At 42.0% G+C, this 18,332-nt stretch overlaps 1 protein-coding gene across 2 annotated transcripts in view; it reads right to left on the reverse strand.

Moving 5' to 3' along the window:
- Positions 1-17,111, reverse strand: part of ACSM3 (acyl-CoA synthetase medium chain family member 3) — a 40,571-nt gene extending 23,460 nt beyond the window's left edge. Inside the window, exons 1-4 of one of the 2 annotated variants that reach the window (XM_003261465.4) lie at positions 17,007-17,111; positions 11,198-11,467; positions 5,408-5,618; positions 2,085-2,292 (exon numbers count right to left, since the gene is read on the reverse strand). In XM_003261465.4, the coding sequence (XP_003261513.1) occupies positions 2,085-2,292; positions 5,408-5,618; positions 11,198-11,416 (638 nt within the window). In that variant the 5' untranslated portion in view covers positions 11,417-11,467; positions 17,007-17,111. Of the gene's footprint in view, positions 1-2,084; positions 2,293-5,407; positions 5,619-11,197; positions 11,468-17,006 lie in introns of those variants that run through there. The other variant, XM_030800083.1, reaches the window with a different exon arrangement.
- Positions 17,112-18,332: the final 1,221 nt, after the last annotated feature.

An 18,332-nucleotide genomic window follows, 5' to 3' on the forward strand; every position in this document is an offset into this window, starting at 1 on the left:
TTCCAGTTAAAGAGAAAGAAAACCTTTTAGTTCCAAAGGATAATCAGACTTCTATACAAGTCACACATTACGGCAGCTGCACACATACATATCAAGTGTCTAAGATGTACACAGACTTATCCAGGCATGTGGGGTTGAGAATGAGTAGAAACAACCAGGCCATTCATGAGAAATATAGAAAAGCTATTTTCTTTTCTTTTCTTTTCTTTTCTTTTCTTTTCTTTTCTTTTCTTTTGAGACAGGGTCTCTCTCTCTCTCTCTCACCCAGGTTGGAGTGCAGTGGCTCAATCATGGCTCATTGCAGCCGTGACTTCCTGGGTTCAAGCGATCTTCCTACCTCAGCCTCCCGAGTAGGCTGCGACTACAGGTATGCATCACCATGCCTGGCTAATTATTTTTATTTATGTAGAGAAGAGGTTTCACTATGTTTCCCAAGCTGGTCTTGAACTCCTGGACTCAAACCATCATCTCACCTCAGCCTCCTAAAGTGATGATTTACAGGCATCAGCCACTGCGCCTGGCTAAAAAGCTGTTTTCAAAACCTGACAAAGCTACACCAAGTGTTCAGTCTATGATTTCATAATTAATTAATTAAAAATACTATCTATAGGCCGGGCGCAGTGGCTCACGCCTATAATCCCAGCACTTTGGGAGGCCAAGACGGGCGGATCATGAAGTCAGGAGATTGAGACCATCCTGGCTAACACAATGAAACCCCATATCTACTAAAAATACAAAAAGATTTGGTGGGCATAGTGGCACATGCCTGTAATCCCAGCTACTTGGAAGGCTAAGGCAGGAGAATCGCTTGAACTCAGGAGGCAGAGGTTGCAGTGAGCCGAGATTGTGCCACTACACTCCAGCCTGGGCGACAGAGCGAGACTCTGTCTAAAAAAAAAAAAAAAGTATCTACAGCTGTGTTCCTATCACTTCCATCACCAATACAGTTGCCCTCAAAACCTCAGGAAGGGTTATCGTACTGATCTCTTACTAGAGGCAGTACATACAGAAGTGAGGACTGTAGGCTCAGCACTCATACTGCCTGGGTTTGAAACTTAGCTTTGCCAGATACTAGCATTTGACCTTATTCAGCTATATAATTATAGTACCCAGGTTGCTGTGAGGTTTAAATGAGGTAATATATCTGAAGTCCTTAGAATAGTTTCTGGCACATAACCATATCAGTATAAGCTATGATTGCAATTATAACATTATTTTTATTAGAACAGTACTTGGCCTTTGGCAAGAACTCAATATTAGCAATTTTAAATGTGGTAGGAAAAAAGTCCATAGTTGCAAGCATGCTCCCAAATCCTTGAGTAAAGGTAGGAAGCTCATTCTAGAGAAGGACTTTGCTGCCAGCCCAATTCTAAGGCATAACCAGTACCTGGCAAGAGTTCCAGGTAACCCATGGAAGCACCCCATGCTAGGCTTCAACATCAGTGAAATTCAGTTTTATAATTGCATCTATTAACATTAAGCATTTTTTCTTTTAACCTGATACCAGTGTTGCTATCAGCAAGGGAATGGGATAGCCAACACTGAAGGACTGACTGTGATCCTTCAGTGACAGGTGCTGGGAACCCTCTTTAGAGATTGCCTTGACTGAAGACAGTGGCTTTGTTAAAGGTCTTGACTCCTAGGGACAACCCCATCCAATTACTGATCAATGTGGGTGTATAAAGGCCAGGACCACTTGCTTTAGCTGGGAACAGCTTTGAGGAGGTCCTTCAGAGGTCCCAGTGGGTTGACTGAAAGCTTTGTAGGGAATACATCGCAAATAAATTTCTTTCTCTGCCCAATCCTACATTCTTACTCATTCCTCACAGGTGTTAATCCCAAAAGAACTCCTTAATAAACTTCCTATACACCGATCTCCAATCTCAGGGGATCCCAACCTACAAAAAGCACTCCAAGCTCCTTCCTACTTCAGAGTTTAGCACTATTAGTGCAGCAATAACTACCAACCGTTCCCTTTACCTGTTGTTTTAATTTGCATTTTTCTGATCACTACTGGGTTTAATATCTTTTTATTGTTGCCTTTCCTTTTGGGAAGCTGTTCTACAACAAGCATGGCTACTCACTTCATCATCTCCTTGAGGTTCCCCCACCCCTCTCTGGAGTTCTCTGATACAATCAGCTTGGAGTGCAGATTTTCACATTTGGGTGCAACAGCATCTACTGCTGGGGCTAAAACATCATTGGTGATGATGCAGTTTGCTTTTGAAGATTGTAGTCTGTAGAGAATGTCTTTCTGGGTCAGCTGAGTGGTTCCTGGAATTAAAACTGTCCCTGAAGGGGCAGAAAAGAAACAGTGTTTAGAAGAAAGGTTATTCTTCGTTATGTCAGAGTAGTGTAGATACCATCTATACATTCTGTATTTCTCAGAATGAGTTAGTCAGTTTACCAGGAAGATATCTATTTATCTTACTTTCACTTATCTGCTTTTGCCTTTCAAGGGATTTCAGAGTCTATGACCCTTTTGGCCTAACATGAAAGCATGTTAAATACTGGATAATTATTCTTTATTTGAAGACCATCCCTAACATTGAGCTTGAAGAAGGTTTTGATTGAAAAGTAATATTAACTAATATTTATTGAGTATTTGATTATATGTTTTAACTCATTCAGTCCCCACCAAAAAAACCCCCAAACATAAAAGCTATGAATAACTTGCCCAAGATATCACTTAAGTAATAAGTGACAGTGCAGGGATTGAACCCTGTAGCCTGACTCCAGAACTGTACACTTCACACTTCAGCTGAGTGCCTCTTAAAATGTACATGATTGCTTTATGATTTCTTTCCAAAAGGAAGGGTGGAGGCATTCATCTTTTCTGTGGTTCTATTCCTGCTGGTTATATATTACACTGTAAGATGAAGTATAATGATTAAGAGTGTCCTGGAGCCAGACACTCTTACAGCTGGGACTTGGGACAAGCCACTTCACCTCTGTGAGCTTCAGGTTCTGCATCTGTAAAGTGATACTATAATAATACTACTTCTCTTATAGGATAATTAGGGGATTAAATGAGTTAAAACATGTAAAGAACTTAGAACAGTGCTCAGTAAGCTTTGGGTATTATTTTCTCAAAGGATAAATGGACTCTCAAAAATATATAGATCTTCCTCCTGGGCCCCACCACCCTTAAGTCCCAGACCCTTAAGAGAGGGATGGAAAGCATTCACTTCACAATAGGTTTTACTCTTCCCAGGTGACACAGTAGGCAAGAAGATTGCGGAACACATGTCTGCCATTCCTGGACTGTTTTTTTTTTTTTAATAAATTTTATTTTATTTTTTGCACACAAAACAATAAACATTTTCTAAAAGTACATATGAACAAAAAGATGCATATCAAACATATTAGGAAGGTTGCACATGGGAAGACGGGGAATAGAAATGGGGGGTGGGAATTAAAGAAAATAAATGAGAGAGGGACTTTGTATGGATCAATGATAATAACTCAATCCTCTATTTGACAAAGAAGAAGGAGAAGGAAGAGGAAGAGGAAGAAAAAGAAAGTGGGATAAAGGATCAGAAAGGGAGGAAAATAGAAAAAATTAGAGTATGACTCCAGGGTAGACCTGTTTTGTTGTCGCTTGGTTCGTTGGTTGGTTTGACAGTTGCATTTTTCATATGTTTCGCCATGTTGGCCAGGCTGGTCTCGAGTTCCTAGCCTCAAGTGATCAACCCGCCTCAGCCTCCCAGAGTACTGGGACTAGGCGTGAGCCACCACGTCCAGCCCCCACATTGCTTCTGGCCTCTGTGGTAGACCTCCCAGACGGGGCGGCCGGGCAGAGGCGCTCTCCACATCCCAGATGGGGCGGCCAGGCAGAGGTGCTCCTCACTTCCCAGACGGGGCAGCCGGGCAGAGACGCTCCTCACTTCCTAGACAGGGTGGTGGCCGGGCAGAGGGGCTCCTCACTTCCCGGACGGGGCGACTGGGCAGAGGCGCTCCTCACATCCCAGACGATGGGTGGCCGGGCAGAGGTGCTCCTCACTTCCCGGATGGGGCGGCCGGGCAGAGGCGCTCCTCACATCCCAGAAGGGGTGGCCGGGCAGAGGCGCTCCTCACTTCCCAGACGGGGCCGCCGGGCAGAGGCGCTCCTCACTTCCCAGACGGGGCGGCCGCGCAGAGGCGCTCCTCACATCCCAGAAGGGGTGGCCGGGCAGAGGCGCTCCTCACTTCCCAGACGATGGGCGGCCGGGCAGAGGCGCTCCTCACTTCCCAGACGGGGCGGCCGGGCAGAGGCGCTCCTCACTTCCCAGACGGGGCGGCCGGGCAGAGGCGCTCCTCACATCCCAGAAGGGGCGGCCGGGCAGAGGCGCTCCTCACATCCCAGAAGGGTCGGCCGGGCAGAGGCGCTCCTCACTTCCCAGATGGGGCGGCTGTGCAGAGGGGCTCCTCACTTCCCAGACGGGGCAGCCGGGCAGAGTCGCTCCTCACATCCCAGACGATGGGCGGCCGGGCGGAGGAGCCCCTCATAACCCAGACGATGGGCGGCCGGGCAGAGACGCTCCCCACCTCCCAGACGGGGCGGCGGCCGGGCAGAGGCTGCAATCCCAGCACCCTGGGAGGCCAAGGCAGGCGGCTGGGAGGCGGAGGCTGCAGCGAGCCAAGACCACGCCACTGCACTCCAGCCCGGGCAACACCGAGCACTGAATGAGCGAGCCTCCGTCTGCAGTCCCAGCACCTCGGGAGGCCGAGGCGGGCAGAGCACTGGAGGTCAGGAGCTGGAGACCAGCCTGGCCGACATGGCGAAACCGCGCCTCCAGCCAAAGGAGAAAAACCAGGGAGGGGTGGTGGCACGCGGCGGCAATCCCAGGCAGCCTGCAGGCCAGGGCAGGAGAATCACGGGAGCCGGACGCAGGGAGTCTGCAGCGAGTGGAGTTTACTGAAGCCTGGGCCACGGAAGGAAGGAAGGAAGGAAGGAAGGAGGGAGGGAGGGAGGGAGGGAGGGAGGGAAGGAAGGAAAGAAGGAAAGAAGGAAAGAAGGAAAGAAAAGAAAGAAAAGAAAGAAAAGAAAGAAAGAAAGAAAGAAAGAAAGAAAGAAAGAAAGAAAGAAAGAATTCCTGGACTCTTGACACTGGACCAGGCCTCTCCATCAGGGTTCTTCAAGAAATCAACAACCAGGACCAGAACACAGGTTCTTTAGAATATCTTTTCTTTCTAATCAGGGCAACACAACAATTTTTGTGAGGCTATAACTCTAAGGTTATCTTTTAAAGATGTTCTACCTAGGGATAAGGAATTAGCCTACCACGGCCTAACTTTTATATAATTTAAAGGCACTCTTTGACAATAAGCCCACACCAAAATAAATGTATCATGATTACTTAGGTGTTCTGGAAAATCTTCCATCCAGCTTAGTAATAAATATGATCAGAAAGCAAACATTACTAACCTGTTCGCAGACAGGCCACATTTGCAAGCCACCACTCTGGGACCCTGGGCAGAATCAGAATTACCCGATCTCCTCTTTGTAGGGAACAGGCTTCTGAAAGTATATTGGCAAATTTTCTGGACAGAGATCCCAGTTCCTCAAAACTCCATTGCACCTCTTCTCCATTTCTATTGATCCACCAAAAGGCTGGATTTGAAGGTTTCTTTCCAGCCTGAGGAAAGACAAACCAGTCATTGATTTAAAGGTTGTTATACAGCTAAATTCTGGGCCAACTGACTCAATGGAATAGATTAGCTGAAGAAAGTTCACAAGTCATTAGTTAGAACATGGATGGAGAATTTGGAAATAACTCTGGGGGAGACATCATCAAGATGGATGACTAGAGATGCCCACTACTCGCCTCCTACCAGAAGTACCAAGACAGGGAGCAGATAACCACATGACAAATAGAGTGTCAAAGGGAGAACACTGGAATTTAGCAAGGAAGTGACAAAACTCTCTGAGACCTGAAAACTAGAGATGAAAGCATAGTGAGGGAAGAACAGCAGCTGGCCAAGATCAGCACAGAGCCCAGAGGGACTCCCTATTTTGAGGAAAATGTAAGTGGAAGATCCTCAGCAGTCCACATTCCCATCACAGATGCCTGAAATCCCACCTACAGGAGAGCCCCTCAGCCCTCACACGCCCTGAGCCTAGTAAATGCTGTATAGTACAGTATACTAGTACAGTATAATATTGTTCCAGAGAGGAAGTTCATACTAGGTCCCCCTGCAACAAACCCCAGGACCCGAGCTGCTACAGCATGGCATCATTTTAGGAACAGAGCTACTACCATACTACATCTTGCCCTGGGGCCAATTGTCCCTGCATCTCCACATCCCTGGGGCCTTGCTGACATCCCCACATGTTCCCGCAGAGGGCTGCAGCATTCCAACACCAGGTGGATCCAGTGATAGAGCCAGGCCACTGGCACCCGAGCCTATACACAGCACTCTACACCCCAGGGAACAGGCAATCCAGCACATCACGGAGGCTGCCCCAGGACATACGGCACTAAAGCACACTCCCCACAGCCTGAGAGCTGCCTTCCTGAGCCTGCTGCCATGAACATGATCTTGCCCCCTCTAGTGGCAGAGCCGCTTTGTGCCTGCATTGCCATCTGCGGACCCAAGGACTGGCCCATTCAGGCCACCACTACTACAGGTACCCATGTGCACTGCCAAAGGACCTGAGGTCTGACTCACTTAGGCTTACCACTGCTACTGCCAGTGCCCATGCACACTTCCTGGGAGCCTGAGGATCAGCCTGCCTGGGACCTGCTGGAGCCACTGCCGGCACCCTCATGATGAACAAAATAACACCTATCAATAACAATCTTGAATGTAAACAGTTTAAATTCCCCAGTTAAAAGATATGGACTGTATGGACTGACTGAATGGATAAAAAACAAGACCCAACTATAGGCTGCCTACAAGAAACTCACTTTACCTGTAAAGATACACATAGATAGGGCCAGGGGCAGTGGCTCATGCCTGTAATCTCAGCACTTTGGGAGGCCGAGGTGGGCGGATCACGAAGTCAAGAAATCGAGACCATCCTGGCCAACATGGTGAAACCCCGTCTCTACTAAAAATACAAAAATTAGCTGGGCATGATGGCGTGCACCTGTAGTCCCAGCTACTTGGGAAGCTGAGGCAGGAGAATCACTTGAACCCGGGAGGCGGAGGTTGTAGTGAGCTGAGATCGTGCCACTGCACTCCAGCCTGGCGACAGAGTGAGAATCTGTCTCAAAAAAAAAAAAAAAGATACACATAGAAAATGAAGAGATGGAAAATAATATTTCAAACAAATAGAAACCAAAAGTGTGCAGGAATAGCTACGCTTATATCACATGAAATAGACTTTAAGTCAGAAAACATAAAAAGAGGCAAAGAAGGTCATTATATAATGATAAATAGATCAATTCAGCAAGAGGATATAACAATTGTAAATATATACGCACCCAACATCAGTGCATCCAGATATATAAAGCAAATATCATTAGATGTAAACAGATAGACTCCAATACAACAATGTTCGGGACTTTAACACTCTACCCTCAGCATTAGACAGATCATCTAGACAGAAAATTAACAAAGAAACATTGGATTTATACTGCACTTTGGACCAAATGGACCTAGGAGATATTTACACAACATTTTATCCAACAGCTACAGAATACACATTCTTCTTCTCATCAGCACATGGCACATTCTCCAGAATAGACCATATGTTAGGGCACAAAACAAATTTCAACAAATTCTTAAAAATTGAAATCATACCAATATGTTCTTAGACCACAATGGAATAAAACTAGAAATCAGTAACAAGAGGAACTTTGGAAAAGTGTACAAATACATGGAAATTAAACAACATGCTCCTGAATGACTAGTGAGTCAATGATGAAATTGAGAAGGAAAGCAAAAAATTTCTTGAAAATAATGAAAATGGAAACATAACATATAAAAATCAACGAAATAAAGCAAACACAGTGTTAAGAAGGGAAGTTTATAGCCATAAACACCTATATCAAACAAGCAGAAAGATTTCAAATAAACAATCTAAGAATGCACCTCAAGGAACCAGAAAAGCAAGAACAAACTAAATCCAAAATTAGTAGAAAGAAAGAAATAATAAAGATCAGAGCAGAAATAAATGAAATTGAGGCAAAATTATAAAAGATCAACAAAACAAAATTTTTTGAAGAGAAACAAAATAGACAAATCTGTAGCTAGATTAAGGAAAAAAGAGAAGACCCAAATAAATAAAATCAGAAATGAAAAAGGAGACATTACAACTGTACCACAGAAATACAAAAGATCATTAAAGACTATTATGAACAACTATATGCCAACAAATTGGAAAATGTAGAGGAAATGGATAAATTCCTGGACACACATAACCTACCAAGATAGAAAACCTGAATAGACCAATAATATGTAATGAGATTGAATCAGTAATTTAAAAAAAAAAAACAGAATTGGATGGCTTTACTGCTGAATTCTACCATAAGAACTAACACTAAATCTTTTTTTTTTTTTTGAGAGGGAGTCTCACTCTTGTTGCCTAGGCTGGAGTGCAATGGTGTGATCTCGGTTCACTGCAACCTCCGCTTCCCAGGTTAAAGTGATTCTCCTCCCTTAGCCTCCCTAGTAGCTGGGATTACAGGCATGCACCACCATGCCCGGCTAATTTTTGTATTTTTAGTAGAGACACCACACTTCCTAACTTCAAATCATACTACAGAGCTATAGTAACCAAAACAGCATGGTACTGGCATAAAAACAGATGCATAGACCAATGAAACAGAATAGAGAACCCAGAAATAAACCCACACATTTACATTCAATAGATTTTCAACAAAGGTGCCAAGAACATACACTGAGGAAAGGATATCCTCTTCAGTACATGGTCCGAGGAAAAGTGGTAATCATATGCGGTAGACTAAGACTAGAGCCCTCTCTCTCACCATATACAAAAATCAACTCGAACTGGACTATAGACTTAAATGTAAGACTCAAAACTATAAAGCAACCGAAGAAAACATAGCGTAAATGCTTCAAGTCATTGATCGAGGCAAATGTTTTATTTTTTATTTTAATTTTAATTTAAAAAATTTTTTAAATTTCATAATAAATTTAATAAAATCGAGCAGACCCTGAGCCAGAGTAGGCTCTGAGACTCCCCTAGGCAAATATTTTAGGGATAAGGATATGAAAACACAGGCAACAAAACCAAAAACAGACAAATGGGACTATACAAAGCTAAAAAGCTTCTGGACAGTAAAGGAAGCAATCAAGAAGAGACAAGATGTAGAATGGGAGAAAATATTTGTGAACTATTCACCTGACAAGAAATTAATATCCAGAATATACAGGAAATGCAAATAACCCAACAGCAAAACAAAACAAAACAAACAAACAAATAATTCAATTAAAAAATGGACATAGAATCTGAATAAACATTTCTCAAAAGACATACTAATTGGCAGCAAGTATATGAAAAAATGCTCAACATCATTAATCATCAGGATAATTCAAATCAAAACCATGATGAGATATGATCTTACCCCAGTTAGAATGGCTATTATCAAAAAGACAAGATAACAAATGCTTGAGAGGATGTGGAGAAAAGGGAACTCTGAAACACTATTGGTGAGAATATAAATTAGTACAGCCATTGCAGAAAACAATATAAGGGCCTCTCAAAAAACTAAAAATAAAACTACCATATGATTTAGCAATCTCACCACTGGGTATTTTTTCAAAGGAAAGGAAATCAGTCTATCGAAGAGATATCTGCACTGCCATGTTTATTGCAGCACTGTACATAATAGCCAAGATATGGAATCAACCTAAATGTCTATCAAGAGATGAATGGATAAAGAAAATGTGGTATATATACACAGTGCAATACTATTCAGCCATAAAAAAGAATGAAATTCTGTTATTTGTGGCAACATGTATGAACTTGGAGGACATTATGTTAAGTGAAATAAGTCAGACACGGAAAGATAAATGCCACATGTTCTTACTCATATGTGGGAGCTTAAAAAAATGAGCTTCACTGAACTTCAGCCTGGGCAACAGAGTAAGACCCTGTCTCCTAAAAAAAAAAAAAAAAAAAAAAAAAGGAGCTCGGCCTGGCGTGGTGGGTGGCTCATGCCTGTAATCCCAGTGCTTTGGGAGGCCAAGTTGGGTGGATCACTTGAGACCAGGAGTTCAAGGTCAGCCTGGCCAACATGGCAAAACCCTGTCTCTACTAAAAATACAAAAATTAGCTGGCATGGTGGCAGGTGCCTGTAGTCCCGGCTACTTGGGTGGCTGAGGCACGAGAATTGCTTGAACTCATGAGGCGGAGGTTGCAGTGGGCTGAGATCACACCACCACACTCCAGCCTGAAAAGAGCTCATAGAAGTAGAGAGTGGAATTGTGGCTATTAGAGGCTAGGAAGGGTAGTGGGGAGAGGAGGATAGAAAGAGGTTGGTTAATGGATGCAAAATTATAGCTAGATGGGAGGAATAAGTTCTAATGTTCTATAGCACTGTAGAGTGAAAACAGTTAAGAATAATTTATTGTGTATGTTCAAAAAGCTAGGAGAGAGGATTTTGAATGCTTCCAGCACAAAGAAATGATGCATGTTTGAGATGATGGGTAGCCTAATTACCCTCATTTGATCACTACACATTTTATACATGTATCAAAAAATATCTCTGTACCCCATAACTACGTATAGTTACTACATAACTAAAAATAACAGGAAAAATAATAACTTTGGGGTCCTTATTTCTAGACATTGGAAGCCATGTCATGTCTTTTGTCCCAAATCATTTCCCATTTAGCCTGATCATTTTTCTTTCCAATAAGTGAGAATTCTTGCATCCTTTATATTTTCCCCAAAGATTTATCTGTGCCTCCTTTTCTACCATTTCTGACTCTTGGAATTACTTTTCACTCTTCTCCTTTTTTTTTTTTAAGTCAACCTAGAATTCTACATTTATGTAATCCAGGGTCTGTCAACTAACCATGGAACTATTGACATTTCGGGTCAAATAATTCTTTGTTCTGGAGGCTGCCCTGTGCATTATGGGATATTTAGCAGAATCCCTGGCTTTTACCTGTTAGATGCTAGTAGCAACTGCCTCTGCCTCTATCACAGCAACAAAAATATTTCTAGACATTAGAGATGTTACCTAGGGGTAAAATCACTCCCAGTTGAGAAATTGTGGTCTGACTGGCCCTCCCCCCATACCTTTTCCTTATCAGTCCATTGGTCCAGGACATCTTTAGCAAAGTTGAAATACTCTGGAATCTCCAGTTTGAAGTCCTGTTTCATGGATTCATAGTTGGAGAAATTCTGAGGGGTTGCTGTTCTATTATCTTTATGCAATGCCCTCACAGAACCAAAAATTGCTAGGTGCTGAAAACACTTGGCATGATGTAGCATCTTCATGGTGACATGAGCTAGCATCAGTCTTGTTGGAAGCTTTAGCACTCAGGATTTGCACAGAGACCAGTTCATCTAAAAGACAAGCAAAAAGGACATATATTTGTTTCTGTCCTGAAGGTAGCCATACCCCAAAGTGGCTAAGTTTTGTTATTACTATTGATAATCATCATGATAGTACCATTTTCTGCATACACTCTGTGTTCCAAACACTGTGTTCAGTGTTTTATATACACTTTCTTATTAAATCCTCAGAGAAACCCTGTGAAGTGGGTACTATTATCATCTCTGTTTACAGATTGAGAAAATGACTAGTAAGAGGCATTGGCTGGATTTGAACCCAGAGCTATCAGGTCCTAGCCCATTCTCCAGAATACTGTGCACTATTGACGCCCATATGCATTTCTAAAGAAGTAAAGATCTGGGTCACCCACTTAATCTCACTGAAAGCAAAGGGCTAAGCCTTCTTGTCTAATATCTTTCATCTGCAGATTTCAAAGTAGGGCAGAAATGTTAAGGAGCATTTTTCACAGTGGATAATCTGTAGATGAAGAAATCGAGAGTAGCCCAATAACAATTAGACATGAAAGCACTGTCACAGTTTATAAACTGTCTAGTTGATAGGCTGCAGTTCCCATGCTCTCAATAGGGGCCCATGCTACTTTGAAGTCCAGGCTTGTAGCTGCATTTGCTAGAGATGTAATTATGGGGCTTTAACATTTAGGACTTTTGTGGGGGAGGCCCATCTGGGCCATCGCCTGCTTCTGTGGGAAATCATTTGATCACAATGTCATTTACTTGGTTGAGGCTGTTAAAAATACAGTTCTAGGGATTATGAGTGTTTGAGGTTCTCCTCATTATACTTCCTGTTTTTTTCCAAATTTCCTACAATGCAATATATATTACTCTCATAATCATTAAATCATCATTCTAACTACAATTCTAGCTGTGTGCCATGTAAGGCAGTCTGGCTATGTGGAAGCATTTCTGTACTGACGCATTGCCAAAACAATACATAATTGCAGATGTCAGCTAAATGGACAGTTTAGCTGACATCTACAGTTATTGCAGTTTTACCCTAAACAGACCTGGTGTTTGGGCATCATGTTGATATAACCAATGCATCAGGAAACCTGGGTACTTCTGTCCTTCCCATTTATTTGTGTGAAGACCTGACAAGTCAGTGATCTTGAGCACTCTGACACCATCTGGTTTCAGCTTTTCCCTTTTTCACCTGCAAAGAAAATTGGAGACCCAGAGAGGGGAAACAGCCTGCTTCATTCTGTCATACCAGAGTTAGAACTAGAACTCTGGTCTTCGGATTGAATGTTTTTAATATCATTCGACAGGATTTCAATAGAGCAGTGGTTCGCAGTCCAGCTGTACATTTGAATCACCAAGAAAGCATTAAAAAAAAAACAAACTCTGATGCCTAGGTCTTGGATCAATTAAATCAGAATAGTTCAGAGGGGGCTCTGGGCCCATTTATATTTTTAAAAATGTCCTCAGATTTTAATGTGCAGCAGCCATGGTTGAGAATCACTGATTTAGAGGCTGTGATTTGTGAACCAGCATCATCATCATTATCACCTAGAAGCTTGCTAGAAATGCACATTCTCAGGCCCCACTCTAGATCTACTGAATTGGTAGATGTTGACATTTTAACAAGATCCCAGGTGACTGGTATGTACATTCAAGTGTGAAAAGCACTGGTCTATGGCATGATGGTTAAATACACTGGCTACTGAGTCATATAGTCATGTGATATGGTCTCCCAGTTTTGCCACTTATGAACTGCATGACTTTATTTGAATTATTAATCACTCTGAACCTCAGTTTCACATTTTACCAATGGAGCAACTAATAGAACCTCCATCAGAGATTTGTCCTGAAGACTAAATGGGATACTGTATGCAAAATGCTTATCATGGTGCCAAGCATATTACTCTCTACTAGAATAGGGGTCAGCAAACTTTTTCTGTGGAGGGCCAGACACTAAATATTTGAGGCTTTGTGGGCCATATGGTCTCTGCTGCAGGTATTTAACTCTGCCATTGAGAGAGCAGCCATTGACAATACATAAATAAATTTTGGCATGGCTGTGTTCTAATAAAACCTTATTTATGGATACTGACACCAGAACTTCATTTAATTTTCATGTGTCATGAATTAGTGTTCCTCTTTTAGTTATTTTTCAACCATTAAAAAATTTAAAAACCATTCTTAGTTCAAAGGCTATACACAAACACGCATAGGGCTGGATTTGACCCATGGGCTGCAGTTTGCTGATCTTTGCACTGTCATGTAAGTTCTACCACAGCAGCGGCCTTGTCTGTTATGTTCCTAGGAAGAATTAACAAAAATTTCTTGGCAGGCTTTAGGAGAAAAGGCTGCTCTTAAGAACAGGACTAAAATCACTCTGAATCCCAGTTGCCCTGCAGGTTAAGACCTTAAGTCCAACAATGTCATTCTCTTTGGCATTGGGGATTGGGTACAGAGGGAACTACCGGTCCCTGTTTTTTGCTGGCAAGTCACAGCCTATGCTTTTGGCTGCTCTCCTCTTAACAGAATTAGCATCAGGTTTCCTTCAACTGAAAGAAGTTAAGTAATCAACACTACTTGTCTCTCTCTGTTTTTAATTTTTTTTTCCGCATAATATCTTCAAATGGCTCAAAAAAAACTGTAAAAGGTACACAGGGAAAAAAAAATATCTGCCTCCCACCTCTAGTCTCAAAGCTGCCCACTTCGCTGTCACTCCTAGGAAACCACTATTATTATTTCTACTTATCTTTTCAGGGTTTCTTTATGTGATTTCAAGCAAATTATGAGTATAGATTCTTATTTCTCCACCAGTTTTACACAACAGGTAGCCCAGAATACACAATAATCTGCCCACTAAAAACATTTTTAACAATGTACCATTTGAGGGCTTTCCATACCAGTGCACAGAGATCTTCATTCTATTTTTTTTAAATGAAGTATTTATTTATTTATTCTTTCCTTTTTTCCCCTGCCCTAAAGACAGGATCTCACTCTGTCACCCAGACTGGAGTGTAGTGGCACGACCACCCCTCACTGCAGCTTGAGCTTCTGGGATGAAGCGATCCTCCTGCCTCAGCCTCCAGAGTACCTGGAATTACAGGTGTGTGCCACCACACCCAGCTAAGTGTTTTAAAAAATTTCTTAGAGATGGGGTCTCACTATGTTGCCCAGGTTGGTCTCAAACTCCTGACCTCAAGCAATCCTCCTGTGCTAAGCACTTTGCAGTTATTTATTATTATTTCCATTTTACAGACAAGGAAATATACACAAACACACACACGGCCTCCCAAAGCACTAGGATTACAGGTGGGAGCCACCGCACTCAGCCCTGTTCTGGTTTTTTTCTTTTAACAGTTGCATGACATTCTAGTGGAGAACTGCACTGTCATTTCTTAAACTGGTCCGCTATCAATGATTACTTGAGTTTTTGTATAATTTTGCAATTTAGATAAAATGTTGAAACTATGTCTTCCAAAAGGAATGTCCTGATTCTTTCATTACTTGGATGTAAAAATGAATAGTATTTTTAAGTGGTTGCGAAGTATTAGAAAAAATTTCTGATTCTGTTAAATAAGAGGCAGGAATTTGGACAAATACCTTAAGGTCTTGAGCTTCATTCTTGGTAGTTGGCATGATTCTTTTATTTATTCAACAATTATTAATCACTTGCCATGAATTATTTCAGACATAGAGGATACAGGAGGGAATGCAAGAGACAAGGTCCTCCCTGCTCTCATGGAAAGACACATATGGTAAACAAGGGAATAAATAAATGTGATGTTACACAAGAAAACAAAGAGAGTAATGGGAGAAAAGGGACCTTTTAGGAGGTCTCTCTAGGTACGTTACATTTTTGCTGAGATCTGGCAAGTGGTTGTACTGTTAAGCACTTTGCAGTTATTTATTAGTATTTTCATTTTACAGACAAGGAAGTATACACAAACAGACACATATTTAAATTGGACAATACATTTATTCATTACCCATATATTTATTGAATACTTGCTATATGCCAGACCTGTACTAAATGCTGAAAATATAGCTGTGAACAAGACACAGCTGGTCTTGCTCCCATGAAGCTTATAGACTATTAAGAAAGACATTAAATAATTATGTAAATATCAATATGATTGGGGATAAATATATCATACTTAGCTTGCTGATTCTGAATAGAATCAGAGTTTAGTATGATTTGTTCCCTAGCTCTCATACAATACTCTACACCACATTCAGAATCCTTCAAACGTATGTTGAAAAGAAAATTGATCAGTCATTTGGAGCTTAAAATGAACCTAACCATTCTGTTCTACCAAAAAGCAAATATCAACATCCTCTTCATCAAAACCTTTGATTCCCTTCTCCTCAACAAAGTTCTTTTCCTCCCTTTTCATGGATCTTAGCATTTTACAACTTCTATTTCCAAGGTTTATAAAATTATTTGTAGGCAAAATTGCTGAGATAACTTTCCCAGGGTGACTCCAGATTTTTATACTGAGCCACAGAAACATTGGTAAGGAAATCTCTTCTAAGAAAGACAGTACCACCCCTGGTCAGATGGGCTTCTGAAAGTATTTAAGGTCTCATCTGAAATGCAAGCTCTTTGTCTCTACAGCCAAAGGGGGCTTTAGCCTCCCCATAGCTCCATAAACATCCCTCCCTCTAAGTATCCAAGTAATAACAGTAGTTTAACATATACAGCCTCAACGCAAGGTAAAGCCACTGCTGTTCTCTCCAACCCCAACCAGACCCAGCCTGAAACCCCTCCTATACAGAACTTTTGCAGCTTCCCTTGACCACCTAAAAGAGAAAACTGGCTGTCCTTAGGTTTGCATCTGTGTTTCCCAAAGTTTCCTGGAAGTAATTTACATACTTTCTGGATGATGCAGAAGATGGATTCCCATCTGTCACTGAGCAAGGTGAGGAGCTAAGCAGACAGTACAATGAAAATCTCAGCCACTACCTGGTCTTTTTTTTTGAGATGGAGTCTCGCTCTGTCGCCCAGGCTGGAGTGCAGTGATGCAATCTTAGCTTACTGCAACCTCCACCTCCCAGGTTCAAGTGACCCTACTGCCTCAGGCTCCCAAGTAGCTGGGGTTACAGGCACCTGCCACCACACCTGGCTAATTTTTTATTTTCAGTAGAGATAGGGTTTCACCATGTTGGCCAAGCTGGTCTCGAACTCCTGGCCTCAAGTGATCTGCATCTGCCCACCATAGCCTCCTAAAGTGCTGGGATTACAGGCTTGAGCCACCTCATCTGGTTCAATTAAAATTAAAAAAAAAAATTATCAACTTAATACATGTACATAGTTTTTCAAAAAATCAAAGAGCACCAAAAGGCTCAACATGAAAACTCAGCTGCTACATTTATAGCCTTTTGTGTGTGCATACTCCTCATCACTTAACAGATAGTATCACACAACTGAGAAATTCTGAGAGAAATTTTGGCTGCCTAAGACTTTAATGACAGCATTTTTGATTGTTGGTTTCGTTCATCTGTTTGTTATCTTTGCTCAAAAAACAGATGTGCCAGTTCAGGAAATCTTACACAGGAGAGGAGATGAGGTACTCACTAGTTAACAGATTCCAACACAGCTGGAGATTATGGCAGACTTGTTTCTTAGAAGAGCAGCCCTGAACCTTGAGTTCTCACATCTGCTTTTTCCTCACGGCAGTCTAAAAAAGAGGGAGGAGCAGTCTGACAATCCGGAGGAGCAAGACTGGCCCAAAGCACTTTCCTTGATTGGTGGAGACATTCTGGAGGAGGAGCCAAGCTCTGGGCTAAAGGTTACAGGACTCCCAGCGGTTCCTCTTACAGGTAATGATTTACAGACACAGCAAGCTTTTGAGGGGCTGAGAAAGCAAATTATTCACAAGAAGGAAAGTGTCCAAGGAGTTGCCAAAGTGGTTAGTTCTGTAAAGGGGCAGAGAGAGCACTTCTCAGAAGGAAGAACAGATGGAGGAAGCCATAGAGGAGTTTTGAAATTGAAAGGAAAGAAGTTGAGGGGCGGTTATGGGTTGGCCTAAATCTCATCAAGCCCATTGGTGCGTTTATTTGTCGAAGTGGCAGGACTAAACATAAACGCTATCAGGTTACTCCCCTGCTCAAATCTTTCAGTGCTTCTCTTTCCACTCCAGGTAAAATCCGAGTCTTACGTGAACTGCAAGGAGTTGTATGATCTGGCACAGGGTCCTCTGATCCACAGCCCATTCTCCTTCCTCTGCCTCACTCTGCACAGCCACCAGCCTCCTTGCTTTTTCTCAAACACACTTGCCTGTTTCAGCCTCAGGCTTTCTGAATTCACAGTTCCCACTGACTGGAACTCTTTCCTCAGATATCCCCCTGGCCAAATTCCTCATTTTATGAGGTGTCCTATTAAATAACTCTTCCCTTACCTCATTTTCTAAAGTAGAACTCTTCATTTTTTCTCTTTTACCTTTTTTTAACTTTTTACATCTCTTACTATCACCCTTGAGGGTAAGAACTCTTTTTGTTTGATGGTGTATCTATTGCCTGGAATAGCTACTGGCAAATTTTAGGCATTCAATAAATAGTTGATGGATATGTGAATAGATAAAGGACTCTTTCAATTACACGTGAGAGACCCAACTTAAATTTACTTGAAGAGGAATTTGTTGGTCACTTTTGAGTTCTAGGAGTCTTTTGTTGTTGATTCCTTGGTATTTTCTGTGTAATCACATTACCTGTAAATAAGTAAACAGATTTTACTTCTTTCTTTTAGATCTATATGCTTTTTATTTCCTTTTCTTGCCTTATTGCACAGGCTAGAATGTCTAGCTCTACACTGAATAAGAGTGACGAGGGCAGACATCCTTGCCTTGCTTTTGATCTTAGAGGGAAAACATTCAGTCTTTCATGGTTAGGTACAATATTAGCT

The sequence above is a fragment of the Nomascus leucogenys genome, chromosome 2, assembly GCF_006542625.1.
Source record: "Nomascus leucogenys isolate Asia chromosome 2, Asia_NLE_v1, whole genome shotgun sequence".
Lineage (NCBI taxonomy): Eukaryota > Metazoa > Chordata > Mammalia > Primates > Hylobatidae > Nomascus > Nomascus leucogenys.